Raw genomic sequence first — 27725 nt, 5'->3', positions numbered from 1 at the left:
CATTTTCAGCCATCTCTCTTTCTCTTTCTTTTGGGTTGAAAGAATATAGTAGAGAGTGACGGTGGAAGAGAGAGGAGAAAGTACCTATGGGAGAGAAAGAGAGAGGAGACAATGGAAATGAGAAATACAGTTGAGTGGAGACGATACCTGGGCTTGAGAGGTCTGGACCCGCCCAGATCGGCGAACTTTGAGACGTAGGTGTAGGAGGGGGCGCATTTTTAAATATGTGTGTAGAAGGAAAAAAGTTGGACCACCTGGAAGTTTTGAACGCCGAGGTAGGGTGGAGACAGTGGCAGTGGGAAAGAAAGACAAAAGGAGTCAATGTAAGTGATAGAGGAGACAGCGGCAATGGGAAATACTGGAAATCAAAGGTAGGAAAAGAAAGCAGTGGGGAAGAGGCATATATAGACAGTAGCAGTGGGGTAGACTGGAAATCAAAGGGAGAAAAAGGAAGCAATGAGAGAGATATATAGACAGTGGCGGTGAGAGGGAGATGGTGAGTATGAAGGCTTAATTGCAACGAAAGACTGCATGACATGATTTACAACGTTGTGTTTTAAAAGAGTGCGAATATGATTGGATGCCAAAATTTTTGGTGAGGAAAGAGAAATGAGGATTGAGACAGTTAGTTTCCCGCTTTCAGAATGAGATTTTCACTCTTCAGCGGAGTGTGCGCCAATATGAAACTTCCTGGTGGATTAAAACTGTTTGCCGGACCAAGACTCGAACTTGGGATCTTTGCCTTTCACAGGCAAGTGCTCTGCCATCTTTCTTTATTATCAGATTGACTTAGTATTTTCATGAAAATCAGACAACCATAGTCAAATCATCATTTAATATCAGTTACAAAAAGAAAATCAACAAATTAGTTCAAGCACAGACAATTATTAAATTCTGAATGGGAAGACTAAACCATTATCCCACCCTTCTTGTCAATTTTTTTGATATATATGTGGAAGAGAAAAAGTGACAAGACAAAGCTACAAGGGAGGGGACTCAACCTCAGGGAAGAAACAGGGATCACAGGGGTGCTTAACCAACACCTTGACGGTTAAACACAAGAAAAAGCATATTCGCAAAAAGCGTTCGGTATCGTGGCAACCGCTGCCATTTTCAATGCGCAGTTGTCAGATAATGGTGAAAAACGCGGTGATGTGGGTCATTCCCGCCTTCAACGACATAGTGAACATAGTAAACCAAGAGCCAGACAATCGTGTTCGTTTTCCTTTGAGGAAAAAAGATATGTCTTGGAGAATGTCGTCTGGGAAAGCGGTTTCAGGCCCTCGAGTATGGAAAGCTAACTGACGGCGGACCCAGAGCCAATGATCCCGTCCACAAGCAACAAGCCTGTGAAGTAAGGTGTCAGTTTGATGACATTCCTCACACTGATTAGTCGGACGAAGGCCAATACGAAAAAGACGATCACTAGTAGGTATCAGACGGTGAATGATCTTATACCACGTTGAAGCAATCTCCATCGGCAATGTAGGAAGACTAAGATGAGACCAGACCGTTTTCCAAGACGTTGACGGGAAAGCAAGTTCAACGGAAAAAATGGGACATGGTGCACCCCAACGGGGTGATAGCATGTTGGTATTAATGTGTGTTATAGAAAGTATATCAGCACCTAGGATACCGATAATTAGAAAGTATTCACGAATGTGCCGCAATTTACGATTAATCCGTCCAAAATCAACAGGAGGGGGTCAGACAGACCGGCCGGAGGCGGAAACGTAAACGAGAGGTAACTGAATGCGGAGCCCGCGTACAGATTAAAACATTGCGACAGGCAATGTCTTCATTTTGATATCGGAAAGACCCAATCCTCCAAACTTTCGAGGCCTGGCCACTACTTTATACCGGACATGAAAGATATGGTGGTGCCACAGGAATCGCCCAGACAGCTGTTTCAGTCTGCGGGCCATTATCGCGGGAAGCGGGAAGACCTGCGCAATGTGGCATACTTTACTGAAGACATAGGTTCCTAAAGCCCGTATCTTGTGAAGGAGGCTAAGGGAACGGCGTTCATGTTAAAGGATTGCCATGTGAACACGAATCTTAACCTCACGCCAATTTAGTGTAGTCATTTTGATCGGATTGCGATCCACTAAGATCCCTAAGGTCTCATGGCGAATGACGACCGCCGCCCAATGAATGACGACATGATCGAAGCCTCTCAGCGGTAGGAACGTGCATTTACGATCATTGATGCGAGCACCAGCAAGACGACAAAATGGATCGAAGTTATCCTTAAGCCTCTGTATGTCCTCGACGTGTCATACTAAAACCATGACGTCATCGGCGCACGCACGGACCGAAAAAAGTTCCCCCAATATAGTGCAGCGACGTAATTGCTTGGCGAGGTGGCGAAATAAGGGCTCCAAGGACAAGACAAAAAGGGACATGGATAAGGGTTTCCCTGGGGTAAACCCTGTCTGATCGATATCCGGGGGTAGGGTGAGCGTTCACAATCACCGCACTGATACAGACTCACATTCACCTACTCTACAGTGATTAATTGTCCTTAGAACAAGAGGCATAGTAGAGATAAAATAGGAATCTCCCATATCTCTGTTAAACACTTCAGCAATATGATAGGTACGATAAGCAATAATGTCTCTCTCGTAAGAAGCCTCAAGTCCTTCAACTGTAGACACTGTCTCCTGGGTAACGTACAATTGCTACAGTCACCCATCCATTGCCAGCTCTATTCTGATCATTATTTTGTAGAGTGAAATTAAACACTCCTCCACAGAAAACAGAAGGGCCATGCAGAAACACCTGCCCATTAACGCTATTAACTTTCATATCAATATTGTCAATAGCTTCATAAACTGTCTGGCGTGAACGCCTCCTCCTCATGTTGTAGCGCGACGAGTTAAGACCTGTCGAGCATCATTATTAAAGCTGACAGCGGTGAGCACTCTCTTTAAAAAATCATGGCTGACACGATCAAACGCTTTTTGGAAATCAAGAAAAAGCAAAGCCCCTCGGATATTAGCTGCAGCCGCCACCGAAATTACATCACGGCATTTGAGAACAGAAGTCAGTATCGTGCGCTCAGGCACACTGCTTTGGTAGCCGGCAATAATGGTATCGAGCAGCTTAGAGAGACGGATATTAATTGCTCGAGCGACAATTTTATAATCGAAGTTAAGGAGAGTAATAGGACGGAGGGAATCAATCGCAGGTCGACCTGTAGATTTCGGGGGGAGGGTCAGTTTACCTTCTTGAAGAGAAGCAGGAAGGGAGACTCCCGCATCACTTCATTTACCATTGACGTTGTCACCAATGAGTGGCCAAAATTGAACACAAAACTCCTGAGGAACACCATCTAATCCAGGCGACTTGCGGGACTGAGTTCCTGTAACAACATCCTATATATCAGCCTTGTGAAAGGGACGCAGAAAGGCGTCATTTAACTGAGGAGTGAAGACGCGAAGCAGCAAGGATGTTAAGTCGTCGAGAGAGTTTTCAGCCGGGACAATGGTATCTTACAGATCAGTAAAATGCTTGTAAATAAAGTCGGAAATGTCGCGGTGAGAGATGAACGTGTGGCCGTCAGCGGTTGTGAGGGAGGCAAGGCACACACGTTTCCGGCGCGCCCGTAAACGGGCTAGATGGTATAGTGACGTCATGTCGTCTTGTAAAAGGGAGCGTGGTTGAGACCTCGTCCGCAGTCTCTCCATTTGAATGCGTTTAAGGCGCAGCAATTTGGATTTGATCCGCTGTAGATCAGTAATGTAGGGGAGCAGTACAGTTGATATAAGACTGAGTAGAAAAATTCTTGCTTTCGTCGATCGTCTACCACCTTCGCAGCTCCAAAACGCATGAGAGCCTGACGGATTTGTGGTTTAACATAAAGTGTCCATCATGTCACAATAGACGAGTACTGGTCCATAGTACGAGAACAACGACACCATACGTTCTCCAGGACGATACCAAGAGAGGCATCTTGCAAATAGGCTTTATTGAGCATGCAGGGAGGACGAAACTATGTTACCGGTTGCCGCTCGTAATTAAAAGTGACGGCTACGGCGCAATGATCAGTAAAAGAGGCTGGTATCACAACATCCAGAAGTTGCCCACACAAGGAATCGGGAAGGTAAAAGCGATCGAGTCGACTGATAGACGTAGGAGTAAAGTATGTACGTCGCACAAGGATAGCGAGAAACCCACACGTCACGCAGGCTCAAGGAGCGCACTAGGTCTTAGAGTTCTTTACTGAAATTAAAATTGGGAGACCGATCCACAGGCCGTAGAACACAACTGATGTCCCCACCTAAGATAATCTTTGTCGGGAATTTACGAAGCAGGTAAATGATTTCTTCTTAATAGAAACTCGAACTTGCGGTAGTACGACTTGTGCCAGAAGAGGCATAAAGAAGGAGTAAATTGAGATCACAAAACGGGCACCCGATCCCCCATCCACTGTCGAGTACTTCGAAATCCATCAACGCTGTGCCGTCCGTATAAAACAGGGCAGTGCCCGTGGAAAGTTCGGAAGCTACATTAAAAAGGGTTAACCCAGGAATAGAAAAGTGGTCGAATAAGACTTCCTGTAAAAAAACATCTGCCCCAGATTGATATATAAACTGTCGCAAAGCGGCAAGTACATATTCTGTTAATATTCAGAGTAAGAAATGTGTATACTTGCATGGAACTTCAACCGAGAAGGAAGAACAAAGAACGGTAGAGATCCGTCAGTTGACGGAGCAACATATAAGTAACCATACCAGAATCAATCGCCGAACTAGATAGAGAAGAACTACTAAACACAACCTTCATCTTCGCACTGTTTTTTCTTCGGCCGTGAAGCGGCTCTCTGTGGCTGTTTACGGATTCTACTGCGGCTCCGCGGTGCCTACGCTGCCGCGTTCGGACGCGTGGGACCATCATTTACGTATTCCGTTTCAGATTGCAAGGGAGAGGCCTTTACATCCCACTCGTCCGCAGACATGAGCTCACGGCGGGACGGTTAGTGAATAAAAACGGAATCCACTGGCTCTTGAGAATCAATCAGTTGTTTCATGGGGGAAGGCTGTGTCCCAGAGGGGGCGACAGATGTCGCAAAGGAGGATGGGAAACAGAGTCGAAAGGAGAAGTGTCCGAGAGAACCGGAAGCAGGTTCCTTCACGGGCGTCTCCGAAGGGGCGGCCTCGACAACAGGAACAACGTCAGATAAGGTGTCTGGGATCTTCTGCACAGGCGTGAAAGCACCTGTTCTCATCCACGGTTTCAGACTGAGAAAGGGGGTCCTTTACTGGAGACCATCTGCCGCATCATCCTGTGTTCGGCGACGCTTGTTGTGAGAAATCATGGCGGGCACATCGGAATTAACGACGTCAACATCCTGACGCGAGGACAGCGGGAGAAAATCACGGGCGTAGTCGGTCAACGGATCACTGCGTCCCTCAGTAACAGGGAGCGGAAATACGGAAGCGTCCGATCCCGCCCGTCTGCGTTGACCCATGACGGCACAAATATGGCGGAAACGACCATAAACCACGATTCCAATATGGCGCATATAAAGTCGGTACGTACACATTATGAGGACGAAAATACATCGAAAAACAAACACACACACTTTCCACAACAAGCCTAATGACACTAACGGGACAAGCGCGGGAAATGGGGTGTTTTTGGGTGGGGACAAACTAAATATAAACAAATTTAGACACCCACTCCCATACAAAACCACACAAAACGACGAAAAAATCCGACATCACAAAATTCCCCAAATACCACTAAACACATTATCATCTGGAATCGGACACTTCCCTTGACCTATATAGCTCAACAGCAGCTCCCGATCCCATAAATTAGGATCAAACACTTCCCTTGGCCTATATAGCTGAAAAACATCTCCCGATACCAATATCAACATACACAGCCACACATTGGGATCAAACACTTCTCGTGACCTGCGCACTGTTAATTTTATCAGTCATATTCATTCCTGAACAAAAACAACAACCGAATAATTTTACTACAATTACCACACGATATGCAGCGAACAACACTAAATTAACCATCACACAAAATCGTTAACTCACTGAAACGAATTCCACTACAAACACAGCCGACACTCGAACAATTCTGGATAATGAGCAAAAGCAAACTGAGCCCATTACAGCACACAAACGAAAACCCTGAACATACCACCAGAGAGCACAACAAACCACAACACGACGACATCTACAAACACGCCACACTCACAAACCAAACTCCGCGCCGTCATGACGTCACACACAACACCCTTACGTCACGGGTCAAAGCCGACGCCTGGGATCGGACGCCTCTGTCGACCCTTTAATACCACCACATGCCACGGACAATTAATACTGAAATGACCGGTTTGATTACAATAATAACATGTGCCTTCTTTGCCACTGTACGTAATATGGACCCTATAACCAAATACCTATAGATAAGAAGGAATATGTTTTGACCACCATTTCCACCGACCGAATACCACTATAGAACCGAAAGCGGTGCTGGGCAGAACAGCGTTCCTTTCGAATATTACGTATTTCCCCATAAGGAAGCAAAACGGGCCTCAGAAAATTGTCCTACACCTCGGGCGGAGGGTTAAACACCCTGACATTCGTATATATCACTGCTGCATTTACCAAGAGAACCATACTAGTGGAAACATCACGGTGCGTAAAGGGTACCTGAGAACCGTGACGAGAAAGTATCTTATCAACCTAGAGCGAGTCAAGAAACAACAAAAAACACATATAATTCGCTGTCAAAATATGCAGTATGCACCTGATTAGTAGCGACTTAATTGTATCGACTAACCAGTCATGTATCTCCAAAGAACCGGGCTGGACGTGACGCGTGGATTTAAGTGAAGCCGACAGTAACTGCACGCGGAATTTTCGTGGTAACCATGGTGGACATCACGGCGCGAGACGATGCCGCGACAGGAAGGGCCGCACGAACACCAAACACTAGCCGACAACCAGCGATGCGACGCGCACGGAGACCAACACGACACTAAGCGGACACGAGGAAAACACGCAGCGCTACGGTAGAGGCGGAACTAAGAGCACAACCTAGTCGTCCGAAGCGCGAAGCGCGAATGTGACACACCGAGAGCTACCCAAGCAAGACTCACGACCCGTCCTCACAGCTTCAATTCCGCGAGTACCTCGTCTCCTACATTCCAAACTGCACAGAAGCTCTTCTGCGAACCTTGCTGAACTAGCACTCCTGGAAGAAAGGATATTGCGGAGACATGGTGTCTCGGTCCGGAACACAGTTTTAATCTGCTAGGCAGTTTCATATCAGCGTACACTCCGCTGCAGAGTGAAAATCTCATTCTGGGAACATCCCCCAGGCTGTGGCTAAGCCATGTCTCTGCAGTACCCTTTCTTCCAAGAGTGCTAGTTCTGTAAGGTTCGCAGAACAGCTTCTGTGAAGTTTGGAAAGTAGGAGACGAGGTACTGGCAGAATTGAAGCTGTGCTTGGGTAGCTCAGATGGTAGAGCACTTGTCTCCGAAAGGCAAAGGTCCCGAGTCCGAGTCTAGGTCCGTCACACAGTTTTAATCTGCCAGGAAGTTTCTGTTTCCCACTTGCGTGCTGCTTATATAAAACGAATTCTATAGGTGAGAGTCTTTTAAAGAGGAACATATTCGTCTTTTCTGTTCTGTGACATGAGAATTTTTCCGCTCGTATACAGGGCGAACATTAATAAAACCGACAAACTGCAGGGCCGCATTCCTGTCGGGAAATGAAGGAAGAAAGCCCTGCGAACATATGTCCGGAATGCATCGTTGCCATGATAGGTTTCTCTGACCACGTGCCGTGTATTCTTTGTGTTTTACGGCCTGTGTGATCGAGGCAGCGTACTGTAAGCAGCGGAACGGTCCGGTATTCACGTTGGGAACAAGCCGAGATTGTGTACAGCCAAGCAGACGGAAACGGTCGAGAGGCAGCATGGCTATGCCAAAACAAAACGTGCAAGTAGGCGTACACCAGATTTGGAGGACCAGGTTCTGCAAAATATTGATACGATTCCTAGTACAAGCTTCAGACAAGTGGCCCGCTAACATGGTGTAAGCCAAAGTACGTTATGTCTATCCTGCCTGACAACCGCTACTACCCCTATCATCTGCAATCCCATGGAGGTCACTTTGAACATCTGTAATGACGTGGATGCGATGCAGCTCTGTTCTGTCTTCCAGTACGATAAGTTCTCGTTGCACGCCCACCGTCCATTTCCAGACACATTGTCATAGGACCTTTTTTCCTCCAGTTCCAATTAGAAATCCGTCGCTGCGGTTTGACAGTTTTGTTAGTGTTCGCCCTGTATGTTATTGTACCAATTTTTTTATGACTGTTATGCTTCTGATATTGACATTTAAGATAAATTATATTGCTTACAAAATAAATATACTGAAGAGAGAGTAGAAAATGGTCGTGGGTGACGAAAGGATTTGGAGTTTACAGCTGTGAGATAGTGATGAAAAAACCGCAACGTTTCGTCGAGTGTTGTATTCATCATCTTCTGGCGAAGACTTCAGTAGTATACACTGGAAGTGTCTAAATGCAAAGATTGTGGGTATCAGTTTAAGAGACTCATAGTAAGAGAAAAACAGACAAAGATAGGCGATTAATAGCAAATATTTATAATCCACGGATGGGTGATAAAATGCTGAAGTGATGATAGTATCTGATGATGATGAGTATGACATAAAAAAACAAAGATAATGGTAACAAACAAGCTCAGTCGTCTCTACTCTGACACTGCAGGCAGATATGGCATCAATGCACATTACACGAAAAAACCCATAGAAATTGTTCCGAAACTATCCTGGTCCTCTCGTCCCTCGACAGACATTCCAGCTTCCCGCACATTGATCTCGGCGCCTATCCAAAAGGCACGCTGATTAGGCTTAGACGTGCGGCGGGCGTCGGCGGCAGCTGCCATCTGTGGGCCGGGCGGTAAGGCTCGCAGACAGTGCCTCTGATGACGTCAGAGACGCGGCCCGTGAAGACGTGGTAGTTGTACGCCTTGCTGTCGACCTCGCCGTACAGCAGCACCGGCAGCACGTTGTTTACGAACCACAGGTCCCCGCGGGCGTCCACCTGCAACCAGAAGGATACGATGCAATTCTGTCTGTACAAATAGAACCCTAACCACTGAAGAATAAGAGAACTTCATTTTGATAAGATGTGTTTCTGGTTTTCCTCCTTCTTCAGGTTGCTTAATGTAATAACATACACTCTAAAAAAAATTAAAAAATACCGGCAAGGATAAGAGACAAGGGAAATGTCGTTACCAGGGCATAAAATCTTTGCGAATTTCATTCCGTGTTCTCAGCTGGTTCAAATGGCTCTGAGCACTATGGGACTTAACTGTTGAGGTCATCAGTCCCCAAGACTTAGAACTACTTAAACCTAACTAACCTAAGGACATCACACACATCCATGCCCGAGGCAGAATTCGAACCTGCGACCGTAGTAGCAGCGCGGTTCCGGACTGAAGCGCCTAGAACCGCACGGTCACAACGGCCGGCGCTGGACAGTAACTATGCCTCGCAGACAGATGGGTGATCAACATATGTAGGTGTCAGAATTTGAGGGAGGACGTGTAGTTGCGCTCAAAGTAACCAGATGAATAATCGGCGGATCGCTCGATATTTGAATAGGAACGATGCCACTATTCGCCAATTTTGGCAGAAATGGGTCAACCACAGTGTCAAGAAGAAAGCGGTCGACCTAGAGAGACGACAGAAGGTGATGACCGACCAACAGCCAGAAGATGGAGTTGCATTCATTGAATCGTCGGAGAGTCTCTCAGAGACCCAGGTTCACCTTTACCATCGATCCTACGTGCAACTGGTGCTTGATTGACCACAAGGACCATTAATAGGCAGTTCAAAGAAAGGGGGCTGACCTCATGGTGACCCTTGCGCCAACTACCATTGACATCCGTACTCTAACAAGACCATTTGCAGTCGTGTAGGCACTTTCGGCCTGAAATCTCATTGACTGCAACTGAAATGTCTTCAGTGATGAGTCCCGTTTCGTACTGAGCCCCGATGACTAGCGAAGACGTGTCCAGAGACGCCCCGGACAGCGGTGGGATACCAACCCGACTGCCGCCCAACATATGGTCCGACAACCAGGAGTGATGGTGTGGGGTGCCATTTCATTTCATAGCAGGACCCCTTTGGTTGTCACCTGCGGCATCCTTATACGTACGTCGACGATATTCTACGCCGCTTTTGTTGCCTTTCATGGCAACCCATCCTGGGCTTACATTTGAGCAAGATAATGCCTGCCCACACAAGGTGAGATTTTCAGCTGCTTGTCTTCGTGCTTGCCAAACCGTAAATTTGCCAGCAAGGACGTCGGATTTCTCTCCAATTGAGACGTTTGGAGCGTTAATCATGGTCGGAGCCTTCTAACCTGCTCGGAATCTTGACGATCTAACGTGCCAATTGGACAGAGGTTGGCACTCCCTCAGGAGGGCATACAACAACTCTATCAACCAAGGCTAAGCCGAACAACTACTTGCATAAGGGCCAGAGACCAGAAGTGGAGCCGGCCGGGGTGGCCGAACGGTTCTAGGCGCTACAGTCTGGAACCGCGCGACCGCTACAGTCGCAGGTTCTAATCCTGCCTCGGGCATGGATGTGTGTGATGTCCTTAGGTTAGTTAGGTTTAATTAGTTCTAAGTACTAGGGGACTGATGACCTCAGAAGTTAAGTCCCATAGCGCTCAGAGCATTTGAACCATCTTGAACCAGAAGTGGACCAACGCATTATTGACTTGCTCCATTTGTGAAGCACTTCTTCTTGAATAAATCATCCAATTTTTTTCTGAAATTGTAATCATTTGTTTCTCTGTACATGAACACAACATTTACCGATTTCCTTCCCATTCGGATGACTCCTTCGTGGTGTGTCGGTTACTGTTAAAAACATGTTCAAATGTGTGTGAATTCCTGAGGGACCAAACTGCTGAGGTCATCAGTCCCTAGACTTACACACTGTTTAAACTAATTTTAACTTATGCTTAGAACAACACTCAGATCCATGCCCGAGGGAGGACTCGAATCTCCGGCGGCAGAGTCGGTTTCTGTCTTAGAATGTTTTCGTAACTGCATTGGTGACTTAAAGATGAATTAACAATATTTTATGACTGAAATAACTTCTTTAGTCATCATTTACAGAGACTGGCACAGTATGGATGTAGATGTAGACATTATTTGTGTCATATTCATATGGATTTTAAAACCAATTTTTCTCCTTTTATTATGGTTAAAGTGTGCTTTGTTTAATGCTGCTGTCAACAGTTCTTTCACGATTATTAATCACTTTAAACATGATGCTACACACACACTTATACAAGGTGTTGTTTTTGCCCTTGGGAAGTGGCAGGGCGTAGGCACACTCCGGCTTGCAAATGCAATGTGTGTTGCCTATAATCCAGTCCTCTGTTTCGTGTGGAAAGGGGAAGTGTTAGCAAAATTAAGGTTCCTGATTCGCTTCCTAAACATCTGTCTCAGGTCAGAGACGCTCATTCTTCAGATTTTCTTGTTGGAATTCACTCTATCAATTTTCTGGGCTAGGCAATACGGAGAGTGCTCTTGTAGTGTTGCAGTGAATTGCCTATGAAAAATAGGCCTTAAGCACAGTTTCAAGAAAACTACCAAAATGGCTGGCAAAGGCTGGGTTTCTGGTTTAAAAAATCCTAAAATAAGCTTAATAAAACCATCAAGCAAATATCAACAGAGATATGGACTTCAGGACAGCTGAAGTTGACTGCTTTTTTCCCAACTTCAACACCACTTTCGGAAAACATGCTGTGTATGTATTCTGATACACATTAAGACAGTAAAATATGTTACTTTCTGGGAACAGAATTTTTACTCTATTTGCATTGTATACTGCTGGTATTATCCTGCAATACTGGCGATGTTAGTATTCAATATTTTTCGATTTTTCTTGTACAGGTATAAGTCTAACATTCCTATGTCAAACAGCGTGTCATGGATTTTTTCATAGAAAAGAGAGATTAAAAAAAGAAAAAGCTCTTAAGATGACAGATGTCGGTATTCTTCCGGTCTCCCATACTGGAATCAACAAAGTAACCATATCCACTGAAGCGCCAAAGAAACTGGTATAGACATGCATATTCAAATACAGAGTTAAGTAAACAGGCAGAATACGGTCGGCAACTCCTATATAAGACAAGTGTGTGGTGCAGTTGTTGGACCGGCTACTGCTGCTACAATGCCAGGTTATCAAGATTTAAGTGCGTTTGAACTTGGTGTTATAGTCGGCACACGAGCGATGGCATAACGATGAAGTAGGGACTTTCCCGTAGGATCATTTGACGAGTGTACCTTGAATATCAGGAATCTGGAAAAACATCAAATCTCCGACATCGCTGCGGACGGAAAAAGATCCTGCTAGAACGGGACCAACGACGACTGAAGAGAATTGTTCAGCGTGATAGCCAAATTGTGCAGTTTTCAATGCTGAACCATCAACAAGTGTCAACGTGCGAACCAATCAACGAAACGTCATCGATATGGGCTTTGGGAGCCAAAGGCCCACTCCTGTACCCTTGATGACTGCATGACACAAAGCTTTACGCCTCGCCTGGGCCTGTCAACACTGACGTTGGACTGTTGATGACTGGAAACATGTTGCCTGGTCGGACGAGTCTCGTTTCAAATTGCATCGCACGGATTGACGTGTGCGGGTATGGAGACATCCTCATCAATCCAAGGACCCTACATGCCAGCAGTGGACTGTTAAAGCTGGTGGAGGCTCCGTAATGATATGGAACAGGTTCAGTTGGAGTGATACGGGACCACTGATACGACTCTGACGGGTGACACGTACGTAAGTATCCTGTCTGATCACCAGCATACATTCATATCCGTTGTGAATTTTGACGGCTTTTGGAAATTCCAGCAGGACAATGCGGCACCCCACACGTCCAGAATTGCTAAAGGATGGCTCCAGGACCACTCTTCCGAGTTTAAATGCTTCCGCTGGCCACCAGACTCCCCAGACATGAACATTATTGAGTATATCTGGGATGCCTTGCAATGTGCTGTTCAGAAGAGATCTCCATCCCCTCATACCTTTAATGGACAGCCCTGCAGAATTCATGGTTTCAATTTCCTCCAGCACTGCTTCATAAATTAGTCGAGTCCATGCCACGTCGTGCTGCGGCACTTCTGCGTGCTCGCGGGGGCCCTATACGGTATTAGGTAGGTGTACCAGTTCTTTGGCTCTTCAGTGTATATGTTCTGTGATACCGAGGTCCACATAATTTAATGGTAGTCTTTCAGTGTTTAAAAAAATAATCAGAAGGCCGTCATTTTGTGTAAACTAGTTTACCTATGATATGTTACATGTGCAGAACATAAAAGTAGTTTGATACAGTACGGGACATTAGAACATGTAGAGAGACTGCTATGAAAACTTTTAGTCGAGTGTTTCTACTTGACCATTACGAAAATCGGACGAAAATTTCAACTTGTTTCTGTGACGGTCTTGCATACTCACGGTTCCCGCTTATCTTCAGAAAAAAGAAACAGCCGTAAGTCTTTGTTAGTCAGAGAATTTCGAAAGGCTTTTCGAGCCGCCTAATGCCTTGTCCTATCAAGGCATCGCTCCCTCACAGCGTAAGAGCTGTTTCTCAGGTGTAACTCTTTAAAATGGAAGGCCAGCGACGAAATGCGCGTATCATGAACGCATGAGACAAGGATGTAGTGTTTTGCCCGTGTTGTTCTGTCCCCGCATCGAAGAAGCGAAGACACACAAATCAAGGAGAAGTGGGTTTAAAATGGAAGGAGATTAGCGAGAAACTTAACATCGACATTGGGGACCACATAGTAGATGGCGTGAAGGAATTCTACTACCTTTGTAAGGAAAATTGCAAGTGATGAAAGACGCAAGGAGGGCATAAAAAGCAGACTAGCATAGGAAAATGAGGGCATTAATTCGTAAGAGATGTCTACTAGGATCAAACGTCGGCCTTAATTTGAGGAAGAAATTTCGAGGAATCCATTGTTTGGAAAAATTCAGGAACAGAAGAGGATCGAAGTGTTTGAGATGTAATGCAACAGAAGGAAGTTGAAAATTAAGTGTACTGATAAGGTAGGAAATGAAGAGGTTTTCTGCAAAATCGGCGAAGAGAGGAACATGTGGAAAGCTTCGACAAGAAGAATAGACAGTACAATACGACATAAGACGTCAAGGAACAACGTTTATGGTACTAGAGGGAGCTATAGAGGAAAAACGGTATGTGAAGGCAGAGACTATCCAACAAATAATTGAGGATGTAGGGTGCTAGTACTGAGGCGAAGAGATTGGTACAGGAGAGGAACTCTCGTTTGGAAGTGGACCGCATCAAACCAGTCAGAAGGCTGGTGACAAAAACAGGAAGACAGAAATTTCTGTGCAGCAATACAGTGGTTAAGTGACTTCAAGACAGCTACTACAAAAAAGGCACATCGTCTGGTAATGAACTCAACCTTATCCCCGTTGCTATCAGAAATTTTCGTGGGGAAGTAGGAGGCTGATTTTCTTAAAAGTGAACCAGTGGCAAAACATGTTGTGTATAGGTAAAGATATTCCGATGATATTCTTTTAATGGAGAAGTGTTCCATCAGACAACTCCAGAAGTTCCTGGAAAATATGAACCAGTAGCATACTAACATCTCGGGTTCGATTCCCGGCGGGGTCAGGGATTTTCTCTGCATCGTGATGACTGGGTGTTGTGTGCTGTCCTTAGGTTAGTTAGGTTTAAGTAGTTCTAAGTTCTAGGGGACTGATGACCATAGATGTTGTCCCATAGTGCTCAGAGCCATTTGGACCATACTAACATAAAGTCAGGACATTCCACCACTAATTCTCTATATATCAACTAACAGACAGAAAATAGCAACTATAAGTTTAAAGTCTACCGGAAATACTCCTTCACTGACACATTCATCCAAACTTCCTCTCAACATCCAACAGCCTACAAACATGCAGCATTTTATCATAGGAATCACCGTCTCTTTGCTGTCCACTTATCCTCAGAAGACTATGACGAGGAACGTAATATAACAAATCATTTGCTAGAAGTAATGAATCTGAATCCAAAATTATTGAGAACATTGTGAATAAAAAACTGAAGAAGCAAGCCAGATACCTACCGTACCCAGTGAACAACGTACAAGGATCGAAAAGGAAGTGGTGCCGTTTATCCTCTACAGATGAAACTTCTAATAAGCCCAGCAACATTTTAAAGGCAAAGGGTTTCTCTCTGTTTCCATATGTCCGACAGCCATTAGGTACATCTTGCTTCAGTTCAAAAGATAAACATCCGGTCATAATGAAAAGAGGGATTTACAAGTTCATCTGCAAGTGGTATCAGTCCTGATATACTGGAGAGACTTGGATGTCGATGTGTACTAGGCTCAAAGAACACCACAGAAGCTGGAGATTAAAGAAATCAGATTCAGCCTTTGCCGAACAGTGATTAAACCAAAACCACAAAAATAGATAGATGTAGAAGTCCTATACGCGGAGGGAAATGTCTCAAGGCTCACTCAGTTCGAAATCTTAGAAATTAAAAAAAAAAGATTATCTATTCCCGCAATTGCTATTGAACGAGCAGATTTTATTCAGTTTTTCATCCCTTTTAGAAAATGTTACATCTAAATAGGAGCAAAACGTGGATGTCTTCATTCACGAGTAGATAACGACATAAATGGCCTTATTCCACTGTATGTTGTTCATAGTTATTATAAATGATTTCCTAATGGATGTGGTAGGAAAGAAATGTTACTGTGTCAAGACTTTCAACAGAGATAACATTTATAATTTAAGTCAGGAATCTATGAAAGTATGATAAGGGAAGATGGTACTAAGGACATAAGCTGTAAGTTGCTTTGAAGTCGGGGACGCCATGCTATATGCCCCAAAAAATTAGCAGACTGCTGTTTATGATTGCTTTTTGTTCTTAATTTCTGTCGTGTGCACAGAACAGTTGCTTCAAATAGAAAGTCTTGCAGTGCTTTAGTGAATAACACACCGTGGACAAGGAATTTTAAGACAGTGTTAAAAGCATATTTGATCGAATAATACGATGCATTTCGCCTTAACGTAACTTTCTCCTTTTTATACGTTTGGAATGACCAAGGAGAGAAGTGAACGATATAAAAAGGCTTCCCTTAATACGGGCAGGCGAAACTGATGTTTGGTTTATTTTACCCTCCCGAAAATGCTGAGAACTTATTTTGCTATGTTTGTACGGTTTCCAGTGTTTCCTTCTCACAGAGTTCACCGAGAGAGCTTTTCGAGTAGACTGAAAGGAAGTCAAATGACAGAACTAAAACTTCTACAGTAAAAGTGAACAGTGCAATCAGATTTCATGGAACGGCATGAAAAAGTTGAGTTGTTTAGGGAAGGAGACCAGACAGCGAGGTCATCGGTCTCATCGGATTAGGGAAGGACGGGGAAGGAAGTCGGCCGTGCCCTTTGAAAGGAACCATCCCGGCATTTGCCTGGAGCGATTTAGGGAAATCACGGAAAACCTAAATCAGGATGGCCGGACGCGGGATTGAACCGTTGTCCTCCCGAATGCGGGTCCAGTGTCTAACCACTGCGCCACCTCGCTCGGTGGCATGTAAAAGAAAATCTCTCTTCAATGAGCCCACTTACGAATGAAATTGATTCCTTTACAAAATTAGAGTGTAATCAGGATGATTAGTATAACCGTAAATGACGCAAGCTGGCGTTTCTGATAAAAATATTTCAACAGAAGCTAAAGTTTAGGGCAGCTAACATGGCGGGCGTCGGCTTCAGGTTTGTGACATCATAACGGCTCTCTTTAATCTAACAGAGGCCAAGAATCAATAGCCGGCCGCTGTGGCCGAGTGGATCTAGGCGCTTCAGTCTGGAACCGCGCTGCTGCTACGGTCGCAGGCTCGAATCCCACCTTGGGCTTGGGGTTGGGTTGTTTGGGGGGGAGACCAAACATCGGGGTCATCGGTCTCATCGGATTAGGGAAGGAAGTCGGCCGTATCCTTTCAAAGGAACCGTCCCGCCATTTGCCTGGAGCGATTTAGGGAGAGCACGGAAAAGCTAAATCAGGATTTATTGGCAGGCACTTACAAAATGTAACAGACCTACTAAGGATATTGCCTACACTACGCTTGTTCGTCCTCTTTTAGAATACTGCTGCGCGGTGTGGAATCCTTACCAGATAGGACTGACGGAGTACATCGAAAAAGTTCAAAGAAAGGCGGCACGTTCTGTATTATCGTGAAATTTGGAGGAGAATGTCACAGAAATTATACAGGATTTGGGCTGGACATCATTGAAAGAAAGGCGGTTTTCGTTGCGACGGAATCTTCTCACAAAATTCCAATCAGCAACTTTCTCCCCCGAATGCGAAAATATTTTGTTGACACCGACCTAAATAGAGAGGAACGATCACCGCGATAAAATAAGGGAAAGCAGAGCTCGTACGGAAAGATATAGGTGTTCATTCTTTCCGCGCGCTATACGAGATTGGAATGAAAGAGAATTGTGAAGGTGGTTCGATGAACCCTCTGCCAGGCACTTAAGTGTGTTTCCCAGAGTATCCATGTAGATGTAGATGAACCGTCGTCCTCCAGAATGCGAGTCTAGTGTGCTATCCACTGCGCCACCTCGCTCGGTACCTTGGGCTTGGATGTGTGTGATGTCCTTAGGTTAGTTTGGTTTTAGGTAGTTGTAAGTCTAGGGGAGTGATGACCGCAGATGTTAAGTCCCGTAGTGCTTAGAGCCATTTGAACCAAGAATCAATAAATTAAGAAAGTTTACACTTTTATCCTTGTTTGGTTGCCATCTTTGGGATCAGCTGTGTAGTAGGAAACGAACTTATAACTCGAAATCTAATTCGTGCAATAATAATAAAGCTCCTGAAATAAGTCTAAATGTTTCATAATAATAAAATTATAAACAGCCAACCAGTTGCAATTGATAAAGAAATTCTTTACCTACGTTTCGACAAATATAAATTTGTCTTCTTCAGAAGGTAGCAATTTTACATTAGTAAGGACTAATGTACCATCGCCGTTTTTACAATTGTCGGGATAGTTCCATGTGTCAAAAATAAAATACAGCCCTAGAATTAGGGTTTGTCACGTAAATATAAAATAGTTCATGGATCTTGCAGAGCTCACAACCGAGCTCATATTTGTTTAAAATATTAAAATATCTAAATACTTCGTTTAATTATTAGAATTTTACCTCAAATGTTTTGTATTTTTCCAAGTAACTAGCATTTTTGCGGTTATTAATTTTTATTGAAAATCATGTATGTGAAGCAACTTTGTGAAGACGTTGTTAAACAATTGCGGCAAGCAGGAGCGCAGGTGCCGGTTAGTTACCTTGATGTCGCTGGGGTAGACGAAGGAGCGACCGTCGTCAGGGGCGACGACGCCTATGGTGGCAGGGGACATGGGGAGGCCGGTGCGCGAGTTCCAGCAGGTGACGCGGTGGTTGTTCACCTCCATCTGGAAGAGCACGCCCGTCTCCTCGTCCAGGAAGCTGCCAGTCGACTGGCCGCTGGGCCCGCGCGATCCCACTGCCCGGAAGGAGCGGAACCAGGGCGTCGTGCCAGCCGCGGTCCTGCAAACGCCGGCCATTCTGAAGTACTCTCATGGCTGCGACATCCGTACCAGGTCGGGTTGACAGAGGAGATAGAGAAGATCCAAAGAAGAGCGGCGCGTTTCGTCACAGGGTTATTGGTAAGCGTGACAGCGTTACGGAGATGTTTAGCAAACTCAAGTGGCAGATTCTTCAAGACAGGCGCTCTGCATCGCAGTGTAGCTTGCTGACCAGGTTTCGAGAGGGTGTGTTTCTGGATGAGTTATCGAATATATTGCCTCCCCCTACTTATACTTCCGAGAAGATCACGAATGTAAAATTAGAGAGATTAGAGCGCGCACGGAGGCTTTCCGACAGTCGTTCTTCCCGCGAACCATACGCGACTGGAACAGGAAAGGGAGGTAATGACAGTGACACGTAAAGTGCCCTCCGCCACAAACCGTTGGGTGGCTTGCGGAGTATAAATGTAGATGTAGATGTAGTTTCGGTGCATAACCATCTGACACAAAGCTTACAGGACGATTGGGATAGCCACCAGCATACCACTGTTTAACACCAGCTGAGGGCCGATGACGGTGGCGACGTTCAGAGATTTGCATATACATCTGTACTCCGCAAGCTATTTTATGGTATGAAACTTCCTGGCAGATTAAAACTGTGTGCCCGACCGAGACTCGAACTCGGGACCTTTGCCTTTCGCGGGCAAGTGCTGTACCATCTGAGCTATCAAAGCACGACTCACGCCCGGTACTCACAGCTTTACTTCTGCCAGTATCTCGTCTCCTACCTTCCAAACTTTACAGAAGCTCTCCTGCGAACCTTGCAAGGTCCCGAGTTCGAGTCTCGGTCGGACACACAGTTTTAATCTGCCAGGAAGTTTCATATGAGCGCACACCCCCAGGCTGTGGCTAAGCCATGTCTCCGCTATATCCTTTCTTTCAGGAGTGCTAGTTCTGCAAGGTTCGCAGGAGAGCTTCTGTAAAGTTTGGAAGGTAGGAGACGAGACACTGGCAGAAGTAAAGCTGTGAGTACCGGGCGTGAGTCGTACTTCGGTAGCTCAGATGGTACAGCACTTGCCCGCGAAAGGCAAAGGTCCCGAGTTCGAGTCTCGGTCGGGCACACAGTTTTAATCTGCCAGGAAGTTTCATATCAGCGCACACTCCGCTGCAGATTGAAAATCTCATTCTATTTTATGGTACGTCGCAGAGGGCACATTGTCTACCACTGTCGCTTCCCCCTATGCTGTTCCAGTCGCGGGTGGTACGCGGGGAGAAAGATTGTTGTTAAGTCTCTACTTTTACCTTCATGGTCTCTTCGCGAGATATATGGAGAAGGAACAACTACGTTGAGTGATTCTTCCAGGAATGTGCGCTCTCGGAACTTTAACAGCAAACCACACCACACTGCAGAACACCTCTCTGGTAGCACCTGCCATTACAGTTGGCTGAGCAGTTTCGTGACGTTTTCGTGCTTACTGAATGAACCTGTGACAAAACGAGCTGCTCTTCTTTGGGTCTTCTTTATTTCCTCTATCAGTTTGTACACATGAAAAAAAGTTTTGCATCACCCCGGTTGTTGGCGCTACAACCTCGGGCATGGATATGTGTGATGTCCTTAGGTTAGTTAGGTTTAAATGGTTTTAAGTTCTAGGGGACTGATGACCTCAGAAGTTAAGTCCCATAGTGCTCAGAGCCATTTGAACCACTTTTTTTTTCATCCCGGTTCCAAGAACTCCTGAAGATAGACGTTGACAGTGAATATTGTATCACAGACACAGAGCCTTTGGCTGTTCAGAGATGTCACTAAACCCACCCAAAGGCTTAAACAACCATGGATGAGGAGCGCCTATTAGACGGAGGGGGTCCGACAGCCGATCAATTCCAGTCATTCCACCAGGAAGGAGATACACAGCTCGTGTCGTCTGTAGTTCAACCATGCCTAGACGGTCAATACCGTAGTTCGATCGCGCCCGCATTGTTACTTTGTGCCAGGCGTCTCTGAGTAAACCAAAGCGAAGCCTGCCGGGTTGGCCGTGCGGTCTAACGCACGGCTTTCAGGGCGGGAAGGAGCGCCTGGTCCCCGGCACGAATCCACCAGGCGGATTTGTGTCGAGGTCCGGTGACCCGGCCAGTCTGTGGATGGTTTTTAGGCGGTTTTCCATCTGCCTCGGCGAATGCGGGCTGGATCCCCTAATTCCGCCTCAGTTACACTATGTCGGCGATTACTGCGCAAACAAGTTCTCCACGTACGCGTACACCACCATTACTCTACCACGCAAACATAGGGGTTACGCTCGTCTGGTGTGAGGCGTTCCCTGGGGGGTCCACCGGGGGCCGAACCGCACAATAACGCTGGGTTCGGTGTGGGGCGGCGGAGGGGTGAAGTGGACGGCGGTAGTCGTCGTGGGGTTGTGGTGCGGCAGCGGCGGGGACGGAGCCTCTCCGTCGTTTCTAGGTCCCTGGTTAACATACAATACAATACGATAGAAACCAAAGCGATGTTGTTCGGACGTGGAGGAGAGACAGGAACTGTCGATGACATGCCTCGCTCAGGCCGCCCAAGGGCTACTACTGCAGTGGATGACTGCTACCTACGGATTATGGCTCGGAGGAACCCTGACAGCAACACCATCATGTTTAATAATTCTATTCAGGCAGTTACAGGACATCGTGTTACGACTCAAACTGTGCGCAATTTTTTGCATGATACGTAGCTTCACTTCCGACATCCATGGCGAGACCCATCTTTGTAACTACGACACCATGCAGCGCTTTACAGATGGGCCCAACAACATTCCGAATGGACCGCTCAGAATTGGCATCACGTTCTCTACACCGAAGAGTGTCGCATATGCTTTCAACCAGACAATAGTCGGAGACGTGACTGGAGGCAACCAGGTCAGGCTGAACGCCTTATACACACTGTCCAGCGAGTGCAAGGTTTCCTGCTGTTTTGGGGTGGCATTATGTGGGGCCGACGTACACCGCTGGTGGTCATGGAAGGCATAGTAACGGCTGTACGATATGTGAATGCCGTCTTCCGACCGATAGTGCAACCATATCGGCAGCATATTGGCGAGGCATTCGTCTTCATGGACGAAAATTTGGGACCCCATCGTCCACATCTCGTGAATGACTTCCTTCGGGATAACGACATTGCTCGACTAGAGAGGCCAGCATGTTCTCCAGACATGACCCTATCGAACATGCCTCGAATAGAATGAAAAGGGCTGTTTATGGACGACGCTCACCACACCAAATCAATCGCCGTTGAGGAGTGGGACAGTGTGGACCAGTACCTTGATGAACTTGTGGATAGTATGCCACGACGAATGCAGGCATGCATCGATACAATAGGACGTACTACTGAGTATTAGAGGTACCGGAGTGTACAGCAGTCTGGACCACCACCTCTTAAGGTCTCGCTATATGGTGGTACTACATGCAATGTGTGGTTCTCATGAGCAATAAAAATGGCGGAAATGGTGTTTATGTTGATCTCGATCCCAATTTTCTGTACAGGTTCCGTAACTATCGGAACCGAGGTGATGCAAAACTTTTTTTGTTGTGGGTAGTATGAATCTCGGAACGACGAGCAACAGTCAACAATTATTTGAGCGAAGTTTTAGTAAACTCTCTCCTTCGTAGTGGAGTACATTTCCTGAGCATTATGACTGCTTGGCATATGCGTTTCGTACAATTAGTTTTATGTGGACTTCAAATCACCCTGTAATCGTATTTCCAGATATTTAATAGAGGTGATTGCTTCCGGTTACTGTTTGTCAACAGTGTAATCATACAATAACGGGTCTTTTCCATTTTTTATGCGCAATACGTTACATTTGTTTATGTCGAGGGTCAAGCGGCAACCCCTGCCCTAAGCATCGATATTCTACAGGTCTCTCTTGAACTGTATCGTTCGCCACGGTTCCTGTTTTTCACTTGGTTTTCTCGTGTTTCGAGTTTCCGCGCTTTCCTAGAGGGCAACCCCTGCCCCAAGCGTCGATCCTCTGCAGGTCTCCCTTGAACCGTGTCGTTTGCCACTGTTCCTATTTTTCCCTTGGCTTACTTGTGTTTGGAGTTTCCGCACTTTCCTAGAGGGTAACCTCTGCCCCAAGCGTCAATCCTCTGCAGGTCTCCCTTGAACCGTGTCGTTTACAACTGTTCCTGTTTTTCCCTTGGTTTACTCGTGTTTGGAGTTTCCGCACTTTCCTAGAGGACAACCCCTGCCACAAGCGTCGATCCTCTGCAGGTCTCCCTTGACCCATGTCATTTGCCACTGTTCCCGTTTTTCCCTTGGTTTACTCGTGTTTGGAGTTTCCGCACTTTCCTAGAGGGCAACCCTGCCCTAAGCGTCGATCCTCTGCAGGTCTTCCTTGAACCGTGTCGTTTGCAACTGTTCCTGTTTTTCCCTTGGTTTACTCGTGTTTGGAGTTTCTGGACTTTCCTAGAGGGCAACCCCTGCCCCAATCGTCGACCTCTGCAGGTCTCCCTTGAACCGTGTCGTTTGCCACTGTTCCTGTTTTTCCCTTGGTTTACTCGTGTTTGGAGTTTCCGCACTTTCCTAGAGGGCAACCCCTGCCCCAAGCGTCGATCCTCTGCAGGTCTCCCTTGAACCGTGTCGTTTGCCACTGTTCCTATTTTTCCCTTGGCTTACTCGTGTTTGGAGTTTCCACGCTTTCCTAGAGGGCAGCCCCGGCCTCAAGCGTCGATCCTCTGCAGGTCTCCCTTGAACTGTGTCGTTTGGCACTGTTCCTGTTTTCCCCTTGGTTTACTCGTGTTTGGAGTTTCCGCACTTTCCTAGAGGGCAACCGCTCCTCCAAGCATCGATCCTCTGCAGGTCTTCCTCGAACTGTGTCGTTTGCAACTGTTCCTGTTTTTCCCTTGGTTTACTCGTGTTTGGAGCTTCCGCACTTTCCTAGAGGGCAACCCCTCCCCCAAGCATCGATCCTCTGCAGGTCTTCCTCGAACTGTGTCGTTTGCAACTGTTCCTGTTTTTCCCTTGGTTTACTCGTGTTTGGAGTTTCCGCACTTTCCTAGAGGGCAACCTCTGCCCCAAGCGTCAATCCTCTGCAGGTCTCCCTTGAACCGTGTCGTTTGCAACTGTTCCTTTTGTTCCCTTGGTTTACTCGTGTTTGGAGTTTCCGCACTTTCCTAGAGGGCAACCCCTGCCACAAGCGTCGATCCTCTGCAGGTCTCCCTTGACCCGTGTCATTTGCCACTATTCCCGTTTTTCCCTTGGTTTACTCGTGTTTGGAGTTTCCGCACTTTCCTAGAGGGCAACCCCTGCCACAAGCGTCGATCCTCTGCAGGTCTCCCTTGACCCGTGTCATTTGCCACTGTTTCTGTTTTTCCCTTGGCTTACTCGTGTTTGGAGGGAGGAGGCGCAGTGTGCCGTGCTGAGGGCGGACGAGGCAGTTGAGACGAGTGTTTCGCCCTGGACGACTTTTCTGCAGCGCGTTTTTTTCTTTTTTTTTCGTTCATGGACTGGGGAAGCTATGAAGTCCGCCTGCGGCTGCCAATAATTTCCCGTAAAAAGTTCAATTTACGCGATATTTAACGGTTAAGAAACAATTCTGAAATAACTTTTTTTAAACCGTGAAATGTTTTGTGAAATAATTTGTCTACGAGTAATCAATGAAACGGATTAGAGAAACGCTTGACGTGTCATAGAATGGTGCTCGAAATTTTGGGGTGTGAAATAAGCAATGCAACACTTTTTTCCTCAGCTAATTTTGGTTGAAAAACCCGAAATTTGTCGTGGGATATCGTGGAATATTCCCTCTTCAGCCCGTAAGATTTCATAATGTTGCAATAGGTGGCGGCGCTACGGGTAGCCTACAAAATGGCGTCTGTGACAGAGGTGCTTTCCAAGCAGAGATCTGTCAATGAGTTTCTTTTGGCAGAAAACGAGAACATCGCAGATATGCCTAGGCACCTGAAGAATGTGTATGGAGACCTGGCAGTGAACAAAGCCACGGTGAGTCGTTGGACGAGACCCCTGTCATCATCGCAGCGAGATAACCTATCTGATCTCCCTCGTGCCGGCCGGCTGACACAGCTGTGACTCCTGCAACGTTGGAACGTGCAGACACTCTCATTCGAGTTGATCCACGGATCACAATCAAACACCACTCGCTGCACAATTGGACGTCTCTGTTGGTAGGGCTGACACATTTGTCCTCTAGTTGGGGCACTCAAAGATCGGTGCCCTCTCCGTCCCTCAACAGAATGCGATAGAGAGCTAAACTGCTTGCACGTTACAACCCTAATTGTGAGAATTTTTTGGTGAGCATTATCACCGGCGATGAAACATGAGTTCATCATTTCGAACCGAAAACAAAACGGCAATCCATAGGGTGCCGCCACACTACCTCTCAACCGAAAAAGAATTCAAAACCACACCGTCCGGCGGTAAAGCCATGCCGGCGAGCTTTTGGAATTCTGAAGGGGTTGTTCTATTTGATGCGCTCCCTCATGGTAAAGTGAAAGTGAAGAAACGATTTCAGCGTGTTCGTCGCCAGAAAAGATCAAACGAACTGCTCCTTCTCCATGACAGCGCAAGCCCTCGCACAAATATAGGCCCTCGAGAGGAGCTCACGAAACTTCATTCGACTCGTCTTCCTTATCCGTCCTACAGCCCAGATCTCACACCTTTCTGTTTGGGCCAATGCACTCTGCAGGAAGAAGTACATGGATGATGGGAAGGTTATTGATGAAGCAAGACGTTGGCTTCGATGTCGATTATTAGAGCGGTACCGTGTGGCATAGGAGCCCTCCCCGGAAGGTGAAATATACGGTTTTGCAACCTAAGGAGTGGGGAGATAATGTGGTGCATTGGAATCCTCAATAAAAGGAACCGCTTGCATTACTTACTGAACGCCCATCTTATGGACAGCAAATAAGGTGCCACTAGCTGGCAGCGGTGGCTCGAGCGGTTCTAGCCGCTTCAGTCCAGAACCGTGCGACTGATACGGTCGCACGTTAGAATCCTGCCTCAGGCGTGGATGTGTGTGATGTACTTAGGTTAGTTAGCTTTGAGTAGTTTAAAGTTCTAGGGGACTGATGACCTCAGATGTTAAGTCCCATAGTGCTCAGAGCCATATAAACCATTTTTTGAGGTGCCACTTGAAAATTTAAACTTCAGTGTTTGACTTAGAATCACAAATAGTATTAGGGGATCTTTGTCGGTGTTGCATCATTCAAATGTTTCTGTAACCTAGCCATTAAAATTGCTACACCAAGAAGAAATGCAGATAATAAACGGGTATTCATCGGACAAATATATTATACTAGAACTGACATGTGATTACGTTTTCACGCGATTTGGGTGCATAGATCCTGATAAATCAGTACCCAGAACAACCACCTCTGGCCGTAATAACGGCCTTGATACGCCTGGCCATTGAGTCAAACAGAGCTTGGATGGCGTGTACAGGTACAGATGCACATGCAGCTTCAACACGATACCGCAGTCATCAAGAGTAGTGACTGGCGTATTGTGACGAGCCAGTTGCTCGCCCACCGTCGATCAGACGTTTTCAATTGGTGAGAGATCTGGAGAATGTGCTGCCCAGGGCAGCAGTAGAACATTTTCTGTATCAAGATAGGCCCGTAGAGGTCGTGCATTATCCTGCTGAAATGTAGGGTTTCGCAGCGATCGAATGAAGGGTAGGACCACGGGTCGTAGCACATCTGAAATGTAACGTCCACTGTTCAAACTGCCGTCAACGCAAACAAGAGGTGACCGTGACATGTAACCAATGGCACCCCATACCATCACGCCAGGTGATACGCCAGTATGGCGATGAAGAATACAAGCTTCCAATGTGCGTTCACCGAGATGTCGCCAAACACGGATGCGACCATCATGATTCTGTAAACAGAACCTGGATTCATCCGAAAAAATGACGTTTTGCCATTCATGCATCCAGGTTCGTCGTTGAGTACACCATCGCAGTTGGTGCTGCCTGTGATGCAGCGTCAAGGGTAACCGCAGCCGTGGTCTCCGAGCTGATAGTCCATGCTGCTGCAAACGTCGTCGAACTGTTCGTGCAGATGGTTGTTGTCTTGCAAGCGTCCCCATCTGTTGACTCAGGTATCGAGACGTGGCTGCACGATCCGTTACAGCCATGCGGATAAGATGCCTGTCATCTCGACTGCTAGTGATACGAGGCCGTTGGGATCCAGCAAGGCGTTCCGCATTACGCTCCTGCACCCACCGATTCCATATTCTGCTAACAGTCACTGGATCTCGACCAACGCGAGCAAAAATGTCGCAATACGATAAACCGCAATCGCGGTAGGCTACAATACGACCTTTATCAATGTCGGAAACGTGATGGTACGCATTTCTCCTCCTTACACAAGGAATCACAACAACGTTTCACCAGGCAACGCCGGTCAACTGCTGTTTGTGTATGAGAAATCGGTTGGAAGCTTTCCTCATGTCAGCACCTTGTAGGTGTCGTCACCGGCGCCAACCTTGTGTGAATGCTCTGAAAAGCTAATCATTTGCGTATCACAGCATCTTCTTCCTGTCGTTAAAGTTTCGCGTCTGTAGCACGTCATCTTCGTGGTGTAGCAATTTTAATGGCCAGTAGTGTATGTTATTTCTTGCTTTCAGACAATTCGTTTCTCAAATCGTTTGGCCATTTTTAATGTCTCTCGGCACACGTAATGCAGAGTGAAACAACCTGTTGCGCAGGAGTCTGGTGGAGACGGCGTACTCGGTGGTGGCGGACAGCGCGTGGAAGTAGAGGGTGCGGAAGCCGCCGTCCGCGGGGTCTGGCGCCGACAGCGCCGCCGAGAAGACGCCGTCCGTCCACTGGAAGTCCAGCCCGGCGATGCGGTAGTCGCCGTGCTGCGGCTCGAAGAAGAAGAAGTGGTGCTGCACGCGGAACGATGACATGCGCGCCAGGTCGAACACCACCATGGAGTAGGATCCCAGGTCCGGCAGGTAGGCGAACGCCTCGGCGCACCTGTCCGCCGTCACGTCCACCGCGATGTGCGCGAAGAACGAGTTCGGTCGGTAGTCCGCCTCCTTCAGGTAGTAGCTGCGGGCACACGGCCGCGCGTCAGCACGTAAGGCAGTGCGGAT

At 46.6% G+C, this 27725-nt stretch overlaps 1 protein-coding gene across 1 annotated transcript in view; it reads right to left on the bottom strand.

Annotated features, from left to right (window-relative positions):
* Positions 1 to 8638: 8638 nt before the first annotated feature.
* The window catches only part of LOC126438147 (L-dopachrome tautomerase yellow-f2-like), a 98918-nt gene continuing 79831 nt past the window's right edge, over positions 8639 to 27725 (bottom strand). The window contains exons 4-6 of the mRNA XM_050090523.1: positions 27322 to 27681; positions 18407 to 18647; positions 8639 to 9099 (exon numbers count right to left, since the gene is read on the bottom strand). Of these exons, the coding sequence (XP_049946480.1) occupies positions 8881 to 9099; positions 18407 to 18647; positions 27322 to 27681 (820 nt within the window). The 3' untranslated portion in view covers positions 8639 to 8880. The remainder of the gene's footprint in view (positions 9100 to 18406; positions 18648 to 27321; positions 27682 to 27725) is intronic.

This window comes from Schistocerca serialis, unplaced genomic scaffold, assembly GCF_023864345.2.
Source record: "Schistocerca serialis cubense isolate TAMUIC-IGC-003099 unplaced genomic scaffold, iqSchSeri2.2 HiC_scaffold_1261, whole genome shotgun sequence".
NCBI lineage: Eukaryota > Metazoa > Arthropoda > Insecta > Orthoptera > Acrididae > Schistocerca > Schistocerca serialis.
The sequence above is the reverse complement of the archived record's forward strand: the minus strand, read 5'-3'. Positions and strand labels throughout refer to the sequence as shown.